The following is a 23,339-nucleotide window of genomic DNA, read 5'->3' as shown; positions in this document are numbered from 1 at the left end:
GAAATTATCTAGTTGAAGAAGCATTTTCTAACAGGCTACTGACTATAAATAACGAAAATAATCTGAACTTAATTGACCTAATTTTTTCTTGAATTCATCAAGGCCGTGGTTCATGGTGCGGGTTCCTGTAGTCATGTCCTAGTTCATGAACCACGGGCAACATATGAGTGGCCAAGTAAGTGGTCCCGACAGTCAGGATACCAGTTACTTTGGAATAAGGCTGGGCATCTCGGACATATTCTGAGTCGTGGTCACCTTTGTGCTCATACGGCAAAGACTACCAAATCCACCGGTTAGTCCCTCAGCCGTTAGGGGTAAAACCCAATGGGACTCGGGGCAAGTAAGGCTAGCAACCAGGGAGGTACTTTAAATATGATGCTGGCAATAATCAGAGCAAAATGCCTCGGACCTTTGGAGGTGACGGAGTCCCACCTCTAACTGACAAACCAGGGACTCCTAAGATACGACTTGGCAAACAAATGGTAATGAGATGGGGAGCTATTAATATCAATGGGGGCTACTCTGGGAAGAAGGTAGAGCTGGCAGAGGCTGCAAGTAAGATGGGGCTGGACGTTTTAGCTGTTAGTGACATTTGGGTAAGGGGTGAGAGAGAAGAGGAAGTGGGAGAATACAAGGTCTACCTGTCAGGAGTCAAAGCAGGAATAGCACAATGAGGTGTAGGGCTTTACATCAGGAAAGAAATGGAACCCAGCGTAGTTGCAATAAGGTATGTAAATGAACGACTGATGTGGATAGATTTGACAGTGTCTAGCAAGAAAATTAGGATTGTGTCAGTATATTCGCATTGTGAAGGGACAGATCAAGATAAGATGGGTAGTTTTTATGAGGCACTCAGTGATGTAGTTGTTAGAGTAAAGGACAAGGATAGTGTTCTGCTCATGGGTGATTTTAACGCCAGGATTGGAAATCGAACAGAAGGGTATGAAAAGGTTATGGGTAAATTTGGAGAGGATATGGAGGCCAACAGGAACTGGAAACAACTCTTGGATTTCTGTGCCAGTATGGGCTTAGTAGTCACAAACTCCTTTTTTAAACATAAGAACATTCACCGGTATAATTGGGAAGGCAGGGGAACCAGATCTGTCATTGACTATATAATAACAGATCAGGAATTCAGGAAGGCTGTGAGGGACACACGTGTATTCAGAGAATTCTTTGATGACACTAATCATTATTTAATCTGCAGTGAAATTGGGATTGTGAGGCCGGAAGTGCAGGAGGTCAGGTCCATATGTAGGAGGATAAGAGTGGAGAAACTTCAGGATAAGGAAATCAGGCACAAGTACATAACAGCGATCTCAGAAAGGTACCAGTTAGTTGAATGTAGTCAATTACAGTCATTGGAAAAGGAGTGGACAAGGTACAGAGACACAGTACTAGAAGTGGCTAAAGAATGTCTTGGAACAGTAGTGTGTAAAAGTAGGATGAAGCAAACAGCTTGGTGGAATGATACAGTCAAGGCAGCCTGTAAAAGCAAAAAGAAGGCGTATCAAAAATGGCTACATACCAGAACCCAGGTAGACAGAGAAAGTTATGTTGAAGAAAGAAACAAACCAAACAGATAATTGCGGCATCGAAGAAGAAATCGTGGGAAGACTTTGGAAACAGGTTGGAGACTATGGGTCAAGCTGCTGGAAAACCATTCTGGAGTGTAATTAGCAGTCTTCGAAAGGGAGGTAAGAAGGAAATGACAAGTATTTTGGACAGGTCAGGAAAACTGCTGGTGAATCCTGTGGATGCCTTGGACAGATGGAGGGAATATTTTGAAGAGTTGCTCAATGTAGGTGAAAATGCGATCAGTAATGTTTCAGATTTCGAGGTAGAATGGGATAGGAATGATGATGGAAATACGATCACATTTGAGGAAGTGGAAAAAATGGTCAATAGATTGCAGTGCAATAAAGCGGCTGTGGTGGGTGAAATTAAGTCGGAACTCATCAAATACAGTGGAATGTCAGGTCTTAAATGGCTACACAGGATAATTGAAATGACCTGGGAGTCGGGACAGGTTCCATCAGACTGGACAAAAGCAGTAATCACACCAATCTTTAAACATGGAAACAGAAAAGATTGTAACAACTACAGAGGTATCTCTTTAATCAGCGTTGTGGGTAAAATAGTCTCAGGTATTGTTGAAAGGAAAGTGCGAGTATTAGTTGAGGACCAATTGGATGAAAATCAGTGTGGGTTTAGGCCTCTTAGAGGTTGTCAGGACCAGATCTTTACCTTACAGCAAATAATGGAGAAGTGTTATGAGTGGAACAGGGAATTGTATCTATGCTTTATAGATCTAGAAAAGGCATATGACCGGGTTCCTAGGAGGAAGTTATTGTCTGTGCTACAAGATTATGGAATAGGAGGCAAACTTTTGCAAGCAATTAAAGGTCTTTACATGGATAGTCAGGCAGCAGTTAGAGTTGACAGTAAATTGAGTTCATGGTTCAGAGTAGTTTCAGGGGTAAGACAAGGCTGCAACCTGTCTCCATTGTTGTTCATATTATTTATGGATCATATGTTGAAAACAATAGACTGGGTGGGTGAGATTAAGATATGTGAACACAAAATAAGCAGTCTTGCATATGCGGATGACTAAGTTGTGATGGCAGATTCGATTGAAAGTTTGCAAAGTAATATTTCAGAGCTAGATCAGAAATGTAAGGTCTATGGTATGAAGATTAGCATCTCCAAAACGAAAGTAATGTCAGTGGGAAAGAAATATAAACGGATTGAGTGCCAAATAGGAGGAACAAAGTTAGAACAGGTGGACGGGTTCAAGTACTTAGGATGCATATTCTCACAGGATGGCAACATAGTGAAAGAACTGGAAGCGAGGTGTAGCAAAGCTAATGCAGTGAGCGCTCAGCAACGATCTACTCTCTTCTGCAAGAAGGAAGTCAGTACCAAGACTAAGTTATCTGTGCACCATTCAATCTTTCGACCAACTTTGTTGTATGGGAGCGAAAGCTGGGTGGATTCAATTTACCTTATCAACAAGGTTGAGGTTACGGATATGAAAGTAGCTAGGATGATTGCAGGTACTAGTAGATGGGAACAATGGCAGGAGGGTGTCCACAATGAGGAAATCAAAGAAAAACTGGGAATGAACTCTGTAGATGTAGCAGTCAGGGCGAACAGGCTTAGATGGTGGGGTCATGTTACACGCATGGGAGAAGCAAGGTTACCCAAGAGACTCATGGATTCAGCAGTAGAGGGTAGGAGGAGTCGGGGCAGACCGAGGAGAAGGTACCTGGATTCGGTTAAGAATGATTTTGAAGTAATAGGTATAACATCAGAAGAGGCACCAATGTTAGCACTGAATAGGGGATCATGGAGGAACTGTATAAGGGGGGCTATGCTCCAGACTGAACGCTGAAAGGCATAATCAGTCTTAAATGATGATGATGATGATGATGATGATGATTCATCAAAGCCAAAAATTCTGAAAATAGTGAAATATTATCTAAAATTTCACCACGCACTGAAATTAAATTTTCATTTTTTTTTACTAGAGAATGCAGACAACTGGAAATATTGTGGAATTTACATTTCAAACACAAAACTATAGAATCATCAGAGTAAGAGAGAGAGTTAATTTAAAAAATTGAGGGATGTATATAAAATATTTTGTCAAGAACATTATATTTTCTCTCTCATGATTCTGATTCAACATTAAATATAATTACTGGCTTGCTTTTAGTAATTGATAGATATGGTCCTTAATGAAGCTCTTCATACATTGAATTACCAGAAAAAGTAAAAAAAAAAACAACATGCATTAGTATAACAAATATTTATCAAAAAGTTTGCTATAAAACATTCTTTGTTTTCTGCAGATAAAAATGCAGATAACGTAGCAAAATACAAAAATTTTGGTTGTGATACTGATCAGAAACTTGAAAATTTTGAATTCTCTGTAGTAGTTGACAATAGTCCAAAAATTGAGATTTAAATTAATGTATCTGTTACTGTTAATTAATTTGATGAAAAAAATAACAAAATGTAAGAAATAGATACATATAAATTTTCTTTATCTCAAAAATGGTGAAAATTCACATTATTTTTGTATAAAAAACTATCTCAGCTTCTTTTGAATCAAATTATAAAATAGAAGATGTAAAATCCATTTCAGATACATGTTTATTCCATTTCAACAGGAAGGTAGAATTAGACAGTCACACGTCAAACAGCTTAGTTAACAAACCATTAAATTTAGAGTTGCTAGATAAAGGTTCATATGTTGGTTTAAAAATTAACAGCATACACAGAAAGTTCCATTTGGTATTTATCCAGATTCTGAAAGTTTGTCATAGAAGATGGACAATTGCAACCAAATCCAGAAAAATCATATAAAATGGAATATGAGAAGCATTAACCAAGTGATTTCTGTTGTTATATTAAATACATGAATGGACACTACAAGAATTTAGTCATATATTGAGAATCAAATGTCATAAAAAAATCATGGAATGTACGGAATAAAGGGCGAAGAAGCTGGAAAAAATTATTCTGAAACTAAGAAATGAGACCATTAATGTCTGAAGTACAGTCAAGACATATAAGATCTAATATAAGCTCATTATGTAGACATCATTATACAAAAAAATAAAAAAGTTCATCATTAACATTTAACAGTGAAATATATAAATCTGTTATATAACAGATGTAATTTACAACTGGAGAATCCTAGTTTTGTATCAATTTATTTACAGAATTTCTCACAATATGATTCTCATCTCTTCATAAAAGAACTCAATTACAATAGAAAAAGTGATAGATTTGATATCCAACAATAAAGACTGATACATTAGTTTTGGCAAGGACACAGAAAATTTTAAGATGAGATTTATTGAAAAATTTAGATTTACAGCCTCAAGTCTTGAGTAACTTTCGTTAAGTTTGAGGAAGGATCAGATGTGAAATATTAGTTTTTCGCAGAAGATTTATTTAACCCAGTGATCAGGAAAGGTGTCTGTACATATGATTGCATGAGTTCTTGGAAAAAATTTGAAGAGAAGCAGCTTCTGTGAAAAGAAGCATTTTACAGTAAACTGAATGACTGTGAAAAGTGATGAAGGTTATCACCATGCAAAAGTAGTTCAGGAAAAATTTAATATGAAGAATCTTGGGGACTGTCAGAATCTATACCTTAAAAGTAATGTTTTATAAGCGGGTGATGTGTTTGAAAATTTTAGAAAACATGTGGAAAAGTGTACAATTTGGGTCAAATTGTGGTATTTAAAAATTCACATCGTGGGATGCAATGCAAAAAATATCTGCACAACTATTAGAATAATACATGATTATGACATGATTCTAGTATAGAAAAAGGAGTAAGAGGCGGCATATCACAGTGATGTAATAGATGTGTGAAGGCAAGTAACATGTATATGAAAGATTATGAGGTAAAAAGATATCAAATTATTTATACAAACAATCTGTAAGGTTATTATATGACTTAATATTTACTGTATGGAGGATTTTAATGGGATTATCCAAATAACTTTTATTTGAAAAAAAATAAGTAGATTGTTAGACACTTCTCAAGTTGGATAAATATTTAAAGTAGATGTAGTCTTTCCTAGAGAACTGCATGATCTACACAAAGCTATATCATTAGCTCCTCAAAATAAAATTGTGCCTGGAACTAAAGAAAGTAAGTTGTTGACTGCTCTCAATAATAAGTGTAATTATGTACTGGTCTTCAGATTGGAGATAACAGGAATACACAGAGTCGTAAAATTTAAACAATTTGCTTTGTTAAAGAAATATATGGACTTGAATAGAGAAACGAGGATGATACGAAAGACTGATTTTAAGAAATATTTTCATAAACTGATGAATAATTCAGTCTTTGGGAAGACAATGGAGAATATAAGAAACAGAGTGGATATAAACTTAGATTCAGATGCAGATAAATATGATGGACTTGTGGCAAAGCCAAACTTCAAAGGAAGAGCAATATTGAACGAAAATCGTATTGTTATCCATGTGGATAAGACAAAAATTGCCTTCAGTAAATCTGTGTTGGCATGAGTATACTTGATTTATCTACAGAATCATACCTGAGTTCTGATTATGTTATATCCAGCAGATAATATATACCATATTCCACAAGAAAACACCAAAATTTTAGCAAAAAGGAAAAATAAATATAATGGAAAAATGATGTAAGAATTTTGTGGTTTGATAATAAAAATGTATGGTTATAAAGTTGGTGACCATATAGACAAAAATCTAAAAGAGTCAAGAAATGTGTTGTTAAAAATAAAATATGCTTAGAAGATTATAAAAATAGTTTGTTTACTATTATTGAGCAATACAGCACTATGAATTTGATACAAACCATTAAACATTAAATTTATTCAGTCTACATAAAGCAACAGGCGCTGAGACCCCATGATGATAATGGAAATGTTTCGGAAAATAAAATAAATGTAATAGCATACAGATATTATTCAGTATTACATCAGCAAACGTATACTCTTTATTTTCTTTACAAAATAAAAATATTAATAAACATTTTCTCCACATAAATGGAATGCTTGCTGAAGAAGCTCAACAACGTTATGAATTCTAATTTGTTCAAAAAATTTGTGAGTTGCAGGAAAATGTTTTTTGCAACATTACTGGCCATATATACTTGAGTACTAGACATGGGGAATAAAATTAGTATGGAACTTAATAACGAGATTAAGATTATTTTACTAGATAGATATTTGAAATTAATAACTGAATGGGATTTTTAATTTTTTGGAGAAGGATAGATTAAATTTAGATGCAAAAAATGAAGAAACTTAATAATAATGAATTTCATGATCTCTAGGTAGAAATTTTTTTAATATATGTAGTCTTTAAATGGCCAACACAAAGCAGTGCAGTCAGTGTATAGAAATAAAAAAAACGAAAACTTCTCTAATGATAAACATTGACAACATTAATATCATAACATGTATAAAGAATGTGATAAAGAGATACCAGAAACTTAACATTACATCTATATGTAGTAGAACTGTGGTCAAGTGTGCACTCAAACAACATGAAAAATCAACAGTACATGACAATCTTATATCTGCTGAAGAAGAAAAAATTAAGAAAATTTCAGGCAAATATTAAATGATAAAAGAATTCATTTCCCCTATTTTATTAAACTTGATTTTCGTTTTTCTTCATAGGAAAGTTTGATTTTCTTAGAGAAAAGAGGAAAAATAAGAAAAAACTAAGTTTTATTAAAAAATTGAAAAAACTATTAAAACCTGAAAAATTAATTAAAAAATCAGGAAAAATAGTTTATAGTAGTAAAACTCTGTAGGTTTTTAGATTTTATGAATTTGGAAAAAATGAGCTAAAACCTACAAATTTTTAGTACTCTTCCCATACGCCCTTCATTTGCATACGTCCCTGCTGTGGCAGGGATTTGTGAGTTACCACTTTAAGGCAGCGACCACAGGAATATGTAGTAACATGAAGCCATGCTAGACTAGCTAACAAAAAGTATTCAGTGCATCAGAGCAGCATCAGCACAGCAGCCATTGCCAACGAACAACGCGAGAAACTGAACTTTACCAACCTTCCCTTCCCCCCCTGCCCCACCCCCTTCCCTCGCCTCACCACGCTCACCACGGGAATGTCGATCCCGTGCGGCCACATAACGAGGCCCTTACAGCCCTTAAGGGCCTCCGAGGGCGGCCTGAGCCCTCTAAGCTCAGCCTAAATTTCTGCTCTGTACACGACACGCGCTTAGTGCGCCTTTGTCAGGAAACGAACAGGTAAACAAAAATGAAATGTAGAGGTTCGAGAGGGAAGAAATAAAACGGAATTACGTGCAATCGCCTAGCACACATGGCTTGTTTAAGGCCTAAGCGACACAAACGCCGCAAGACCACATGTACAGTATACGTGTAGTCTGTGTACTGCTTGCAGTTTGTAGCAGAGCAGACACGGGGAATGTATACGGTTACAGAAGCAAAACCAGGTCCAGTAAACATCTATCCGCAAACACCCCGTTTGCGAGATAGTTGCAAGTTTCTAACTACCAACCCCAAACTATGTCCAAATGAGGACCATATTCTATAACGAACTTATGAGCTGATCGTAACCATACATTTGCAAGTAAGGGAACAGATGGCTTTGGAGTAACATAAAGAAAACTAACAGAGGCAAGCAGTACAGTAAAAAGAAATGTTGGTGTAGACCATTAGGAGCCGTTATCATCTTTTATTATCCTTTTATTGCAGATCTCCGTATCAGAATTCCGACAAGTACAGAAACAAGGTAAAAGATTCACTGACAGAAATAAATCATAACATCAGAAAATAATTCATTAACGCTAATGAAATTTCGGGAATATATCTGTCTAGGTAACATACACTGGTGTCCAAAATTAAAGCACCGAACCGAAATTTTGCAAGGTTCCTTTATTTTGCCACAAAACAGTATAATCAGGTGATAGTACAGTAGAAACAATATAAAGAAAACAGAACGTAAACCACTGCAACATGTATAACGGTAGTCAATAACGTTCTTAATATTTTTCCAACTTAACGGATTTACATACACATTCCAACAACTGGTTAAAGTGCTCATTGTGGGGTTTGGCCAACTCTAGCAGCAAATATAGGTCTGAGCACTCTATGCCGTGCGTGTAGTATCTTCCGTTTCCACGAAAACATAAACCACGTGTGCTCTATGATGTTGAGCACTATCGTCCAGCAGTAAGACGTCTGGGCTCACAGCACTTCACAACAACCGCACATGAGGTCCCAACATCTCGTCATGATACCTGGCAGCAGTTAAACCTTGCTGATTTGACCATACAGTTTCATGAAGTGCGGTTCGAGAAGTGAACATAATCCCTGCCAACTCCATTAGGGGTCACCCTCGATATCAGTCTCTTTCCACAATGGTTGGCCCCCAACGCATGTTCCACGTTCCCTCCAGATGCGAACCACTGTCCAGACAAAGTCGGGACTCATCTCTGAAAAGAACATTGGGCCACTGTTCGCCTGTCCAGATGGCATGATCGCCGCTTCACTCTACACATTCACTTCTGTGAAGACGCGTCAGAGGTACACTTACAGCAGGTTTCGGACAATAAAGGACACTCTGCCAAAGCCTTCTGCACACCGTCTGCCTCGCTACAACACGTCCAGTGAACGCTGCGGGGTCAGATGCCAGTAGTTGTGCAGCACTAAGTCGATATCGTCCTGCCCTTAAAGCCTAATAATGATCTTCACTTTCTCATGTTCCACGTGGTCGGCCCCGCCATTGTCTTTGGGATACAGTTTCAATGTCTATACAGGGTGAAAAGTATTTAAACCGACAAACTCTGGGAGGTTGTAGGGGACATCAAAACAAATATTTTTCCCTAATGTCATTTTTTCCTATGAGGAGAATTTAAACCGGTAGAGGAAGATTTCTCTGGCGGAAAATTAATTAAACCAACAAACACTTTTCCATTTTTTTAACACCAAGAGACAACACATTAACACAACCCATTCTGAATTACAGTAGGTTTTCAAAAATGCCTCCATTGACACGTAAAAAAAGTTTACACCGTCGGATCATGCTCTGTCTGACACGGGCAAAAACTCCCGGAGTATCTTGAATTGTTCGTGCTGCTGCTACTATCCGGGCTACCAGATCCTCTTCTGATGCAACAGGAGTTGTGTAAACAAGGTTGCGCATCTCTCCCCACACAAAAAAGTCCAGAGGGGACATATCTGGGGATCGAGCAGGCCATGGTACATGATCACCTCTGCCAGTCCACGTTTCTGGTAACCGTCGGTCCAGGAATCGACGCACACGATGACTGAAATGTGCCGGCGCCCCGTCATGTTGGAACCACATGCGTTGTCTTGTAGGGACCGGGACGTCTTCCAGCAAGTCTGGAAATGATCTGGAGAGAAAATTGTAACAGTGCCTGCCATTTAATGGCCTAGGTAGCAGATACGGCCCAATTAGACAATCCCCAGCAACACCGACCCACACATTGACGAAGAACCGCACTTGTTGTTGATCAATCCGCTGTGCGGCTCGTCCGTTGTGGTGCGCTACGTAGTACGCACCAACCGCATCAGTGTACTCACTGCAGGTGTATCGCTCCATTAGTAAACAGAGACAATGCACTACTACACTGGTGGACAGCGGTTGCCTACAACAGAAGAGCGTAATACGGCCTCTAACCGCTGAAGAGCGTAATACAGCCTCCACCAGTTTAAATAATCCTCATAGGAAAAAATGACATTAGGGAAAAATATTTGTTTTGATGTCCCCTACAACCTCCCAGAGTTTGTCGGTTTAAATACTTTTCACCCTGTAGACTGTCGTCACATCCGAAAACAATAGAACAATTCACAGTAAGCCATCGGGCCACATCAGTTTGTCCTGTTACTATTCTTGCTATGGCCTTCCGCCTCACAGAGTCTGGTACACCTCTCTCTGTGCCATAATACACGGTCTGTGACTGTGCGCACAGTGATTGTGGATGTGGGACTAACTGGCAAACACAATCCCGTTTGATAAGTGCCTTCAGGTCATCGTTGGAGTTGACCAAAATTCTATCTCCCGTACAGGCTACTATTGTAGAGACATCTGATGACAGTTTGTCTGATTATATCATGAATTAGACTGAGGACTTGGAAATAGTGGCTTACTACTTTCATTTTGGACACCAGTGTATATGAGTGATTAACGTTGCAAAATGACAGGTTATTGTAAGCGCGGTATAAGCCATTGCAAAATGTGAAATGCTGGTACATTAATAACCGGTGTACCCGCCAAATGTTGTATATAGGCATGAAAACGTGCATGCATTGTGTTGTACAGGTGCCGGATGTGGTGTTCCATGCATGTTGCACTTGGTTGGTCAATACCGGGATGGTTAACACAGTTTGTGTGTAATGCTGGAATCGTCGTCCGATGATGTCCCATTTGTGCCCAATTGGAAACGGATCTGGTGAGTCTAGCAGGCCAAGGCAACATGTCGACGCTCCGAGTTACAACAGCGGTATGTGGGCGAGCGTTGTCCTTTTGGAATACACCTCCTGGAATGCTCTTCATGAATGGCAGCACGACAGGTTGGAACCCCACACTGAGGTACAAATTAGCAGTTAGGGTGTGTGGTACAACCACAACAGTGCTCCTGCTGTCGTACGAAATCGGACCTCAGACTGTAGCTCTATGTGTAGGTCTCATGTGCCAGTCCTGTAGAAAAGTTGGTTGCAGGCTCTCAACTGGCCTCCTTTTTTATCTGTTAGTGTATTTCCACTTACTGACCTAGTATCTCATGCGACTGGATGTAAATATTCCAATATATGAGTATGTTACCTAGACAAATGCATTCCCGAAATTTCAGTGCCGTATCTTAATTATTTTTTGGTGCTGCGAGTTTATTCCTTCATTGTATTTTACAGCCTCAGGTCACGCAAAGGCTGTCGGTTTCGACTTATTAACAAGTCGCTATCAGACGATGAAATTCTCTCCAAAGATGTGTTGGTGGGTTCATCTGATTCCTCGAGTAAAACTGTGCTTTCAGTTTTAAATGCAGTTAGGCCAATATTATGCTGGTTAATGCCGGTCCGAAGCTACACAGATAACTGGAGCCGCGCGAAGTGGCCGCGCGGTTTGAGGCGCCATGTCACGGATTGCGCGGCCCCTCCCGCCGGAGGTTCGAGTCCTCCATTGGGCATGGGTGTGTGTCCGTCTCTTTCTTGGCGTAAGTCTAGGGACCGATGACCTCAGCAGTTTGGTCCCTTAGGAATCCATACTTTTTTTTATAACTTGAAAACATGTGTTTTTACAGGGAACTGATATTCACTGCATTTAGCGTTAGCAACCACAGACTGACAACTTATTTTCAGAATTACTGTTACTACACACTATACACCATCTGATCGAAACTACTCGTCTACCTGTATGTAATGCTGTACTGATCACTAGACATCATGAGAGGTGAACTCGCCAGTATAAATGTAGGACCGACATCGTGTTGCCTAGTAAAGAAGCGTTAATAGCACAATGGATCGAGAAGGAGAGCTCAGTGAGTTCGATACTGGACTTGTCATAAGGGTTCCGAACATAAACCACCACTTAGCTATGAAAGAATGAAAAATACGGTTCAGATGTCACAAAAATTGGGTCGTGGAAACAAATTTACGGAATATATTTAATAAAATTTAGCACATGTAGCGTAGCGAAAATTCATAAATATGAAGATGTGTGTTTAAGAGCTACATAGTAAGGGTTTCAATAATAACAAATGACTGCGAACAGCTTTTTATGATGCATGTTTAAATTAGTATTAATAATAACAACAACAGTTAGTAATGAGGATTGTCTCTAGGTTACTGTGGTGAGATATTGTGAGCTTTACTGTGATGGTAGTGGTGTTAATGGTACTGGTCTTAATGGTTAATGGTTAATGGTGTGGTGTTAACGGAGGTGGTGTGATGATGGAAGTGATGATGCTCATGGTGCTGCTTACGATTGTAGCAATGAAGGTATGAGAGCGATACTGTTGCTGACGATGGTGGTAGTTACAGTATTGGTGGTGTTGCTGTTGGATGTTGTAAAGATGTCAGTTGTGGACACTGATATGGAAATGGTTGTAACAGAAACAATGGTGGTGGTACTGGTATCTGTGGTTCTGGAGATAGATGATGATGATAATGATGGTATTGGGGGTTGCGCTAGTAGTGTGAGGGTAGGGAAGACAATGGTGATGGTTGCAATGAAGAAGGAGGAGGAAGACTGTTTTTTGATTCAAAGTTATGTAATATTAGGGCCCATTCCAAAAATATTGAGATATGATGCAGTGCCCAAAGTGATTTACGGAACTGTAGGATAAAATGGTCAAGCATTGTATAACGGGCTCCTCCTACACTGTGGGAAGGTGTATTGGTTTCGTGTAACATTCCATGTACTAGAGACTTGACATTAGAGGTGAGACCCTGAGAGCAGGCAGCTGGACTCACGTCGAACACGTAGGCCTCCTGGCAGCCCGCCTCCTCCTGGAGCCTGAGCCTCTCCAGCGCCGCCACGCTGGAGCGCGACGTGTTGGGGGAGGCCCACTGGTCCAGCCGCGGGTGGTGGCACGGCTCCAGCCGCACGAACTGGAACACAGTGGCAGAGTGGAGCACGTCACGCGCCAGGTTCCGTATCACACTCGCTCGTCAGCAATCCATCAAAATACACAGTAATTCATAGAGAAAAAGCAGATTTCAGTTATTTATTACAGAGAGACTACGGAAGACAGAAGCATTTTGTCCATGTCACTGGACAGAGGAAGGTCCGAAGTTTTACGTTCGCACAGACAATATACCATACACTCAACATGGCCACCATGCGCTACTCGACTAACATCGAAACGGTAGTCCCGATTTCTCAGCTCTCGAGGAGTAGCTGCCATAGGTGGGGCAAAGACTCTGTCTTTTATGAACTCCTACAAAAAATATCGCAAGATGTGAGATTTACTGATGTGGAAGGCTAAAAGCAATACGCACGACCTTGTCGTCCACGTCTTCCAATCCAACGTTGTGGGATGGTCTTGTTAAGGTGAACGTGAGTCGGGGCGCTGTCACACTTAGAAATAAAATCACTGGAATTCTCGTGAAGCCGAGGAAACAACCAGTTTAGTAGCATGTCCAGGTGTGACATTCCTGTCACACTTCCCTCCGTAAAAAAGGAAGGTCCACAAACTTTATGAACTGAATCGGCACAAAACACATCCAGTTTCGGTGAGTCTTTCGCGTGTTCGAAGACGACGCCAGGACTTTGAGACCCCCCGAAATTCTTGCTTACGGCGCTTTACTGTAGCCGATGGGTCAAACGTCGATTCATCCTAAAAGATGAGTGGTTCGGACTCTGCCATATCCTGGAGAATTGAAATACAAAGTTTGTATCTTGTGTTACGGTCACTGGTACGCAATTGCTCCAGTAACTGCCACTTGTAAGGCTTCATATGGAGGCGTCGTTTCAGAACAAGCCAGACCGTTGTTTGAGGAAGTTGAAATTCCTGGCCTGCCCGTCTTGTGGACTTTCGAAGACTTCGCGTGAACCCTTCTCGGATACACTCGGCATTTTCATCAGACGTGTGTCGCCGACCAGTGCTCTTCTCCTTTGCATTAGCAACCAACTTCCAAGAATTTTGTGTGCCGGTCACAGGTCTGCTTGTGCATTTGAACAATGGATGACTGCGCGCGAATTCCAGCACACAAAATGATTTCTCTTGTGGTGTATTCACCTAATTCTTACAAAAAAAAATGAAAAACAGTGCAGCTGTATCAAAACTTGCACCTTTCTCTATCTAGTGATGCGTAATGTATTTCTTTCATTGTTTGTCTGTAATAAACAACTGGACTCTGTTCTTCCGTTTTGAATCACCCAGTATATCTCTGTAGCTCCACCATTATGTTGGCAGTACAGCAGTCAGATCATGGCCATAGCCTAACGACGCATCGCTCTAAGGGCTCTAAGCAATTCGGACACCACATGAGGCGGTACAACAGCTCTGCTTTCACAAAATATGTAATGTTACATCCACTTTTATGAAGTTTAGAATGTTTTAAGGAAGTACAGTCAGTTGACTGACAGCCGTAGTGCGACGGTGCAGCAGAATGCGAGCTTGAAGTATTTGCCGCGGCGCCTGCAGTTGTTATCAATACAAACAAGTGTTAAAATGTGTGTGAAATCTGTCGGGACTTAACTGCTAAGGTCATCAATCCCTAAGCTTACACACAACTTAACCTACGTTATCCTAAGGACAAACACACACACCCATGCCCGAGGGAGGACTCGAACCTCCGCCGGGACCAGCCGCACAGTCCATGACTGCAGCGCCCTCGACCGCTCGGCTAAACCCGTGCGGCTGTTATCAATACAGTTGGCTTTCAGAATTAGCAGATTTTAGACGGAATTGTAGAACTTGTGGCTGCGGCACTGCCTGTGGCTGTTGTCAATCCAGATATTGAACAGCCATAGTGTCTGTCAAGCAAACTCAACCACGTTCGCTAAGTTGACGCTGTGTGTGAAAGTCAACTGTCGAAAGGACAGACAGTTCTTATGGGCCATGACCCGGCATAAACTGCAGTAAAATTTGTAGTATCTGTATGTGAATGTGACTGGCATGCGCACATATTGAACAGCCATAGTGGAGGAGGAGGATATTCGTGTTTAACGTCCAGTCGACAACGAGGTCATTAGAGACGGAGCACAAGCTCGGATTAGGGAAGGATGGGGAAGGAAGTCGGCCGTGCCCTTTGAAACGAACCATCCCGGCATTTGCCTGGAGTGATCTAGGGAAATCACGGAAAACCTAAATCAGGATGGCCGGACGCGGGATTGAACCGTCGTCCTCCCGAATAACAGCCATAGTGTATGTCAAGCAAACTCAACCAAGTTCGCTAAGTTGACGCTGTGTGAGAAAGTCAACTGTCGAAAGGACAGACAGTTGGAATATATACCGTAAGAACACGACAAAAGATTTATATATTACACAGGAATTACAATGAGGTGAAAAAAGTCGTGGGATATCTTCTAATACCATGTTGAACCTCCTGTTATCCGAAGTAGTGCAGCAATTCGAAGATGCGTGCACCCAACAAGTCGTTGGAAAGTCCACTGCAGAAATACTGAGCCATACTGCCTCAATAGCCGTCCACAATTGGCAAAGCGTTGTCCGTGCAGAATTTTTTACGTGAACTGACCTGTCCATTATTTCCCATAAATGTTCGATGGGATTGATGTCGAGCGAGCAGTGTGGCCAAACCATTTGCTAAAAATTATGCAAAATGCTCTTCAAGCCAATGGCAGACAACTATGTTCCAGTGACATTGTCATCCACAAAAATTCTATTGTTGTTTGCGAACATGAAGTTTATGAACTAGCTGAACGTAATCATTTCCAGTTCACGGTCGGTTCAATGCGACCAGAAGACTCTGTCTGTTCCATGTAAACACCGACCACACCACTATGGAGCTACCACCAGTATGCACAGTGCCTTGTTCACAACTTGGGTCCATGGCTTCGTGGAGTCTCCGCCACCCTCGAACCCTACCATCAGCTCTTACTAATTGAAACAGGAGCTCGTCTGTCCAGGCAACCGTTTTCCTGTAGTCTATGGTCCAACTGATGCGGTCACGAGCCCAAGAGAGGCACTGCAGGCCACTATTAGAGAAGGCACTGGCGTACTTCGTCTGCTGCCGTATCCCACTAACGCCAAATTTCGCCACTTTGTCGTATCGGATACATTCGTCGTACGTCGCACATTGATTTCTGCTGTTATTTTACGCAGCGTTGCTTGTCTGTTAGTACCGACAACTCCACGCGAACGCCGCTGCTCTCGGTCGTTCAGCGAAGGCGGGCAGCCACTGCGTTGTCCGTGATGAGAGGTAATGCTTCACATCTGGTAGTCTCAACACACTCTTGACACTGTGGATATGGGAATATTGTATTCCATAACGGTTTCCGAAGTGAAATGTGCCATCCATCTGGCTCCATGTTCCATTCCGCGTTCAAAGTCTGTCAATTCCCGTCGTGCGGCTACAATCACGTCGCAAACGTTTTCCTTGAATCACCTGAATACAGATGACAACTCCGCCACCGCACTGCCCTCTTATACCTCGTGTACTCGCTACTACAGCCACCTGTATTTGTTCATATCGCCATCCCGTGACTTTGGTCACCACGTTTTATTTTACAGTCGTATCATAAAGACGCAGATATGTCAGAGCAGTTGTAATGAACCTTTGTGACATGTGCATCAGGATCTCTGAGAATTTTTATGTACTTTTATATTTTTCGCTACTGATGGAGTTTTTAGCATAAGCAGTACTTCGAAAAGAAACAAACTTGTTCGAAATATAGTTCTCATTTACGACTACGTATTCAACTATGGCAGGAACTAAATAAATAATAATAAATATTTGTGGTTACGAACGGCGTACTGTGGACATTCCACATGTGATTTATGTTTGTAGAGAAAAGTTGGAAAGGTACAACTTTTGTATAATTACAAGTACTGTCTGGGTTTTCTCAATTCATACGGAGACTGGTGATACACTACTCGCCGTTAAAATTGCTGCACCTCGAAGACGACGTACTACAGACACGAAATTTAACCGACAGGATATGCAAATGATTAGCTTTTCAGAGCAGTCTCACAATGTTGCCGCCGGTGGCGACACCTACAACGTGCTGACATGAGGAAACTTTCCAACCGATTTCTCATACACAAACAGCAGTTGACCGGCGTAGCCTTGTGAAACGTTGTTGTGATGCCTCGTGTAAGGAGGAGAAATGCGTACCATCACGTTTCCGACTTTCATAAAGGTTGCATTGTAGCCTATCGCGACTGCGGTTTATCGTATCGCGACATTGCTGCGCGCGTTGGTCGAGATCCAATGACTGTTAGCTGAATATGGAATCGGTGGGTTCAGGAGGGTAATACGGAACGCCGTGCTGCATCCCAACGGCCTCGTATCACTAGCAGTGGAGATGACAGGCATCTTATCCGCATGGCTGTAACTGATCGTGCAGCCATGTCTCGATCCGTGAGGCAATAGATGGGGACGTTTGCAAGACAACAACCATCTACACGAACAGTTAGACGACGTTTGCAGCAGCATCGACTATCAGCTTGTCAGATCGTGGCTGCGATTACCCTTGACGCTGCATCACAGACAGCAGCGCCTGCGATGGTGTACTCGACGACGAACCTGCTTGCACTAATGGCAAAGCATAATTTTTTCGGATGAATACAGGTTCTGTTTACAGCATCATGATTGTCGCATCCGTGTTTGGCGACATCGCGGTGAACGCACATTGGAAGCGTATTCGTCATCGTCATACTGGCGTATCACCCGGCGTGATGGTATGGGGTGCCATTGGTTACACGTCTCGGTCACCTCTTGTTCGCACTGACTACACTTTGAACAGTGGACGTTACATTTCAGGTGTGTTACGACCCGTGGCTCTACCCTTCATTCGCCGGCCGCGGTGGCCGTGCGGTTCTGGCGCTGCAGTCCGGAACCGCGGGACTGCTACGGTCGCAGGTTCGAATCCTGCCTCGGGCATGGGTGTGTGTGATGTCCTTAGGTTAGTTAGGTTTAAGTAGTTCTAAGTTCTAGGGGACTGATGACCTAAGATGTTGAGTCCCATAGTGCTCAAAGCCATATTTTTCCTACCCTTCATTCGATCCCTGCGAATACCTACATTTCAGCAGGATAATGCATGACCGCATGTTGCAGGTCCTGTACGGGCCTTTCTGGATACAGAAAATGTTCGACCACTGCCCTGGCCAGCACATTGTCCAGATCTCTCACCAGTTGAAAACGTCTGGTCAATGGTGGCCGAGCAACTGGCTCGTCACAATACGCCAGTCACTACTCTTGATGAACTGCGGTATCGTGTTGAAGCTGCATGGGCAGCTGTACCTGTACACGCCTTCCAAGCTCTGACTCAATCCCCAAGCGCATCAAGGCCGTTATTACGGCCAGAGGTGGTTGTTCTGGGTAATGATTTCTCAGGATCTAGGCACCCAAATTGCGTGAAAATGTAATCACATGTCAGTTCTAGTATAATATATTTGTCCAATGAATACCTGTCTATCATCTGCATTTCTTCTTGGTGTAGCAATTTTAATGGCCAGCAGTGTATTTCCTCTTCTGCTGTCTTCAGTATTTCATGTCTCAAAGCTACCCATTCTTCTTCTAGTGTGTTTATTTCCCCTGCCCTTGTCAATCCTTCCCTAATAGTCGCTCTGAAACTGCCAGCAATCTCTGGTTCCTGCTGTTTATCCAGGTCCCATCTCCTTAATATAATAAGTCAGTTCTTAACATAGAAGTCAGTGAAATCGCATAACCGACGGTGTGTGTGTGTTTCGAATTGTGAGGCAGAATGTAATTTTGCCAGTAACGTTTCATTAATTTTTTCTTTCTTTTTCCTTTACATTCGTCCTCCATATTCCAAAAGAACAATGATACTATGGTGCGCTACATTTTGAAGTGAGGTGGAATTTGCTGCATTGTTTTGCGGGTGATGGACGAGAAACACATGGTTCTCCAGCTATTTTAGTTATATGTAGGGTTTCAGTGTTCTGCTATTTACTCCCAACAAAGCAAACTATTTGCGAATCAAATTGGCTGGTTAAGGAACCAGCAGGGCTTCGGCACACCAACGGCCTCACAAAAGCAGTTGTTTTCCATTTTCTTCAACGTGTATTTACCGTAAGTACGATTGAAGGTTTCCTATTTTGTTCACTTTTATCGTTGTTGTTTCCAGGCTGTTCTTCCATGTAAGGGTCTGTCGACCGTCATTCGTTTCACTCTGCCTTTATCGACTGTGGAGCGTTAGACAATTCGGCAAAATTACTAAAGCATAAGTAAATTTGAATATGTGTGGAAGGGCTGAATCTTCTAACACAGTGAGACGCAGTAAAGAAATCACAGACGGCAGACGGAGGCAGACAGAATAGCGCGGCAGTCGCAATACACAGGTCTGTCCGTCTCGGGTGGGGAGACTCCTGAGCATGCGCACAAACCACAGGCATGCATCACTTTGCAGCTTTGTATGCGCCCCATCGCCTCTTCGTGCAACGGGCGCATGCGTCAAGAGCACGTGGAAAGCTGCATAAGTGTAGTGTGCGAACGATTCGTCACCAAGAAAATGCTATCCTTATATTTTATATAGCAAATTTGGTTTGAATCCCTACAGAAGTTCAAGAACTGTACAGGAACATAAACATATAGACACATACACTTCCCTACTTGCACCAGTGTCGTGCCTTTCCCACTTTGTATAAGCAACGTTCAATAACTAATGCACCACTTTTTTTCTGAGAACAGTTTGGTTTTACACAGGATTCCAATACCATACATACACTGATAAACCAAAGAAACTGGTACACCTGCCAAATTTCGTGTAGGGCCCCCACGGCCACGTAGCAATGCCGCAACACGACGTGGCATGGACTCGACTAATGTCTCAAGCAGTGCTGGAGAGAACTGACACAATGAATCCTGCAGGACAGTCCATAAATCCGTAAGAGTACGAAGGGGGGGGGGGGGGGGGGAGATACCTTCTGAAGACTAGGTTGCAAGGTATCCCGCCGGCCGGAGTGGCCGTGCTGGTCTAGGCGCTACAGTCTGGAACCACGTGACCGCTATGCTCACAGGTTCGAATCCTGCCTCGGGCATGGATGTGTGTGATGTCCTTAGGTTAGTTAGGTTTTAGTAGTTCTACGTTCTAGGGGACTGATGACCACAGATGTTAAGTCCCATAGTGCTCAGAGCCATTTGAACCATTTTGCAAGGTATCCCAGAATGCTCGATAATGTACATGTGTGGGTAATTTGGTGGCCAGTGTAGGTGTCTGAACTCAGAAGAGTGTTCCTGGAGCCACTGTGTAGCAATTCTGGACGCGTGGGGTGTCGCATTGTCCTGCTGGAATTGCCCAAGTCCGTCGGAATGGATGCAGGTGATCAGACAGGATGCTTACGTACGTGTGTTCTGTCAAAGTCGTATCTAGGCATATCAGGGGTCCCATATCAATACAACTGCACAGTCCCCACACTATTACGGAACCTCCACCAGTTTGAGCAGTCCGCTACTGACATGCCAGGTCCATGGATTCATGAGGTTGTCTCCATATCAGTCCACGTCCATCTGTTCGATACAATTTGAAACGAGTCTCGTCCGACCAGGCAACATGTTTCCAGTTATCGACATTCCAACGTCGGTGTTCATGAACCCAGGCGAGGCGTAAATCCTTGTGTCGTGCAGTTATCAAGGGTACACGAGTGGGCCTTCGACACTGAGAGCCCATATCGATGACGTTTCATTGAATGATTCGCATGCTGACACTTTTCTTGGTCCAACACTGAAATCTGCAGCAATTTGCGGAAGAGAGGCACTTCCGTTACGTTCAACGATTCTCTTCAGGCGTCATAGGTACCGTTCTTGCAGCGTCTTTCTCCAGCCGCAGTGATGTCGGAGACGTGATGTTTTACCGGATTCGTGATATTCATAGTACACTTGCGAAATGGTCTTATCGCTAACTCGGAGGTGCTGTGTCCCATCGCTCCTACGTCGACTTTAATACCACGTCAAAACTCACTTAAATCTTGATATCCTGGCATTGTAGCAACAGTAACCGGTCCAAAAATTGCGCCAGACACTTGTTGTCTTATACAGGCGCTGCCGACCGAATCTCCGTATTCTGCCTGTTTACATATCTCTGTATTTCAAATGTTCAAATGTGTGTGAAGTCTTATGAGACTTAACTGCTAAGGTCATCAGTCCCTGAGCTTACACACCACTTAACCTACATTAACCTAAGGACAAACACACACACCCATGGCCGAGGAAGGACTAGAACCTCCGCCGGGACCAGCCGCACAGTCCATGACTGCAGCGCCCTAGACCGCTCGGTTAGTCCTGCGCGGCTCTCTGTATTTGAAAACGCGTGCCTACACCAGTTTATTTGGCGTTTCAATGTATATTCTCCACTCTATAGCTACAGAGTCCTGTTATTTAACACAATCTTCGTGCATCCTACTGGAAGGGTCTGGATGCCCACATGGTGCCACTCTAGTGATCGACGTCGGACCCAGTGTCTTGCGGCAACAATGATCTCCCTATCGTCAACCTACTGCTTCCCACGGAGTATATCCTTATTTGGGCCAAACAGATGGAGGCAGAAGGTGCGAAATCCAGGTTGTAGGGTGGTTGAGGAAATTTTATGAGCTCCTCTCGGATGCACAGACTTGGGTGAGGCCTCGAGTTGTCATGGAGAAGGAGAAGTTTATTTTCTGAAGTCGTTTCCTCAGTTTCGTGAGGGTAGCACAGTGCACTTCAGAGTTGATCGTTCGTTGTACCGTGAGAGAAGACGTCAAACACGATAACTTCTTCAAAGGCCCAGAAGACCGTCTTCGTGACTTTACCGGCTGAGGGTGCGGCTTTGAACTTTTTGTTGGGAGGGAAGGTGGTTCGGCGCCACTCCATTTCCTGCCGTTTTTTCCGGTTCGAAGTGATGTACCCATGTTTCATCGCCTGTGACGATGCTCGACAAAAGTTTCTCACGACCAGACTCGTAACATGCAAGCAGTTATGTGCAGATGATCCTTCGCTGCTGTTTATGATATTCTGTCAGCTGGTGAGGAACCGAGCGGGCGCACACCTTTGAATACCCCAATAAGTGAATGAGTGTGCCAGCAAAGACGTTCAGTTATGCCCCCATTTTTTTGACTTTGATCTGTCGATCACGTCCAATGAGAGCTCCCGCCCATTCCAACTTTGCAGAAATCACAGCTGTGTGTGGCCGGCTGGCATGTGGGAGATACTTGTTTCGATGACGACAGACGCCTCGCCCAACGACTCACCGCGCTTTTGCTCATTGCCAGGTCTCTGTTTACACTCTGCAAGCGCCAACGAATATCTGCAATGCTCTGATTTTTCGCCAAAAGAAACTCATTTGCAGCTCTGTGCATGGTACGCCTCTCCATTATAGAAAATTCACGCAATTAAATGGGTTCAACCAAAACTGAACAAGAAAAAATGTCGCGCATTACTTGTTGAGCGCCCCTCGTATTTGTTTTTAATCGAACAGTAGCTTCTCAATATTGTTTAGACCACCATAAGTAGTTACGAACGGTCACCTATCAGCTGAGAGTAAAAGTCTCCTTGCGTTCTCAGTGCAGTTGAACACAGCGCGCTCAGTCTTCATTCGTGAGTGTTGTGATAAAATTCTGTTTAATTCTTCTTTCGACGCATTTGCCTGTTATTTCCGCTTGTTCAGTGCCTCTACTGTTCATGGTCGGTTTCCAAATAAGAATAGAAATGAGATTTTCACTCTGCAACGGAGTGTGCGCTGATACGAAACTTCCTGGCAGGTTAAAACTGTGTGCCGAACCGAGACTCGAGCTCGGGACCTTTGCTTTTCGCGGGAAAGTGCTCTACCATATGAGCTATCTATATGGGTAGCTCAGATGGTAGAGAACTTGCCCGCGAAAAGCAAAGGTCCCGAGTTCGAGTCTCGGTCCCGCACTCAATTTTTACCTGCCAGGAAGTTTCAAGAATAGAAATGTCAGACATTCTACGCAACATTTTTCATAAAAGCCGTGTTGGTGGTATTGTGGTTTCGGCATTCTGTTCCATGTTCCTAGACTCGTTCCAAGTGCAACGTGGTGGAGACATTGTTTCAGAAATCCATTACTAGGTGGTTCCTGGTGTTTGTGACAAGCAGTTCTTCCCAGTGGAGTTGCCAACAGCAAGAGAATAACAAAGAAAGTATTACAGTAACTTATATGGGATGATTATACAGCGCAG

The 23,339-nt window shown here is 42.5% G+C and overlaps 1 protein-coding gene across 1 annotated transcript in view; it reads right to left on the bottom strand.

The window, feature by feature from the left end:
* Positions 1-23,339, bottom strand: part of LOC126108294 (adenylate cyclase type 5-like) — a 693,279-nt gene that overhangs the window by 166,567 nt on the left and 503,373 nt on the right. The window contains exon 12 of the mRNA XM_049913517.1: positions 12,993-13,130. Within this exon, the coding sequence (XP_049769474.1) occupies positions 12,993-13,130 (138 nt within the window). The remainder of the gene's footprint in view (positions 1-12,992; positions 13,131-23,339) is intronic.

The sequence above is a fragment of the Schistocerca cancellata genome, chromosome 11 (genome assembly GCF_023864275.1).
Source record: "Schistocerca cancellata isolate TAMUIC-IGC-003103 chromosome 11, iqSchCanc2.1, whole genome shotgun sequence".
Classification (NCBI taxonomy): Eukaryota; Metazoa; Arthropoda; class Insecta; order Orthoptera; family Acrididae; genus Schistocerca; species Schistocerca cancellata.
The sequence above is the reverse complement of the archived record's forward strand: the minus strand, read 5'-3'. Positions and strand labels throughout refer to the sequence as shown.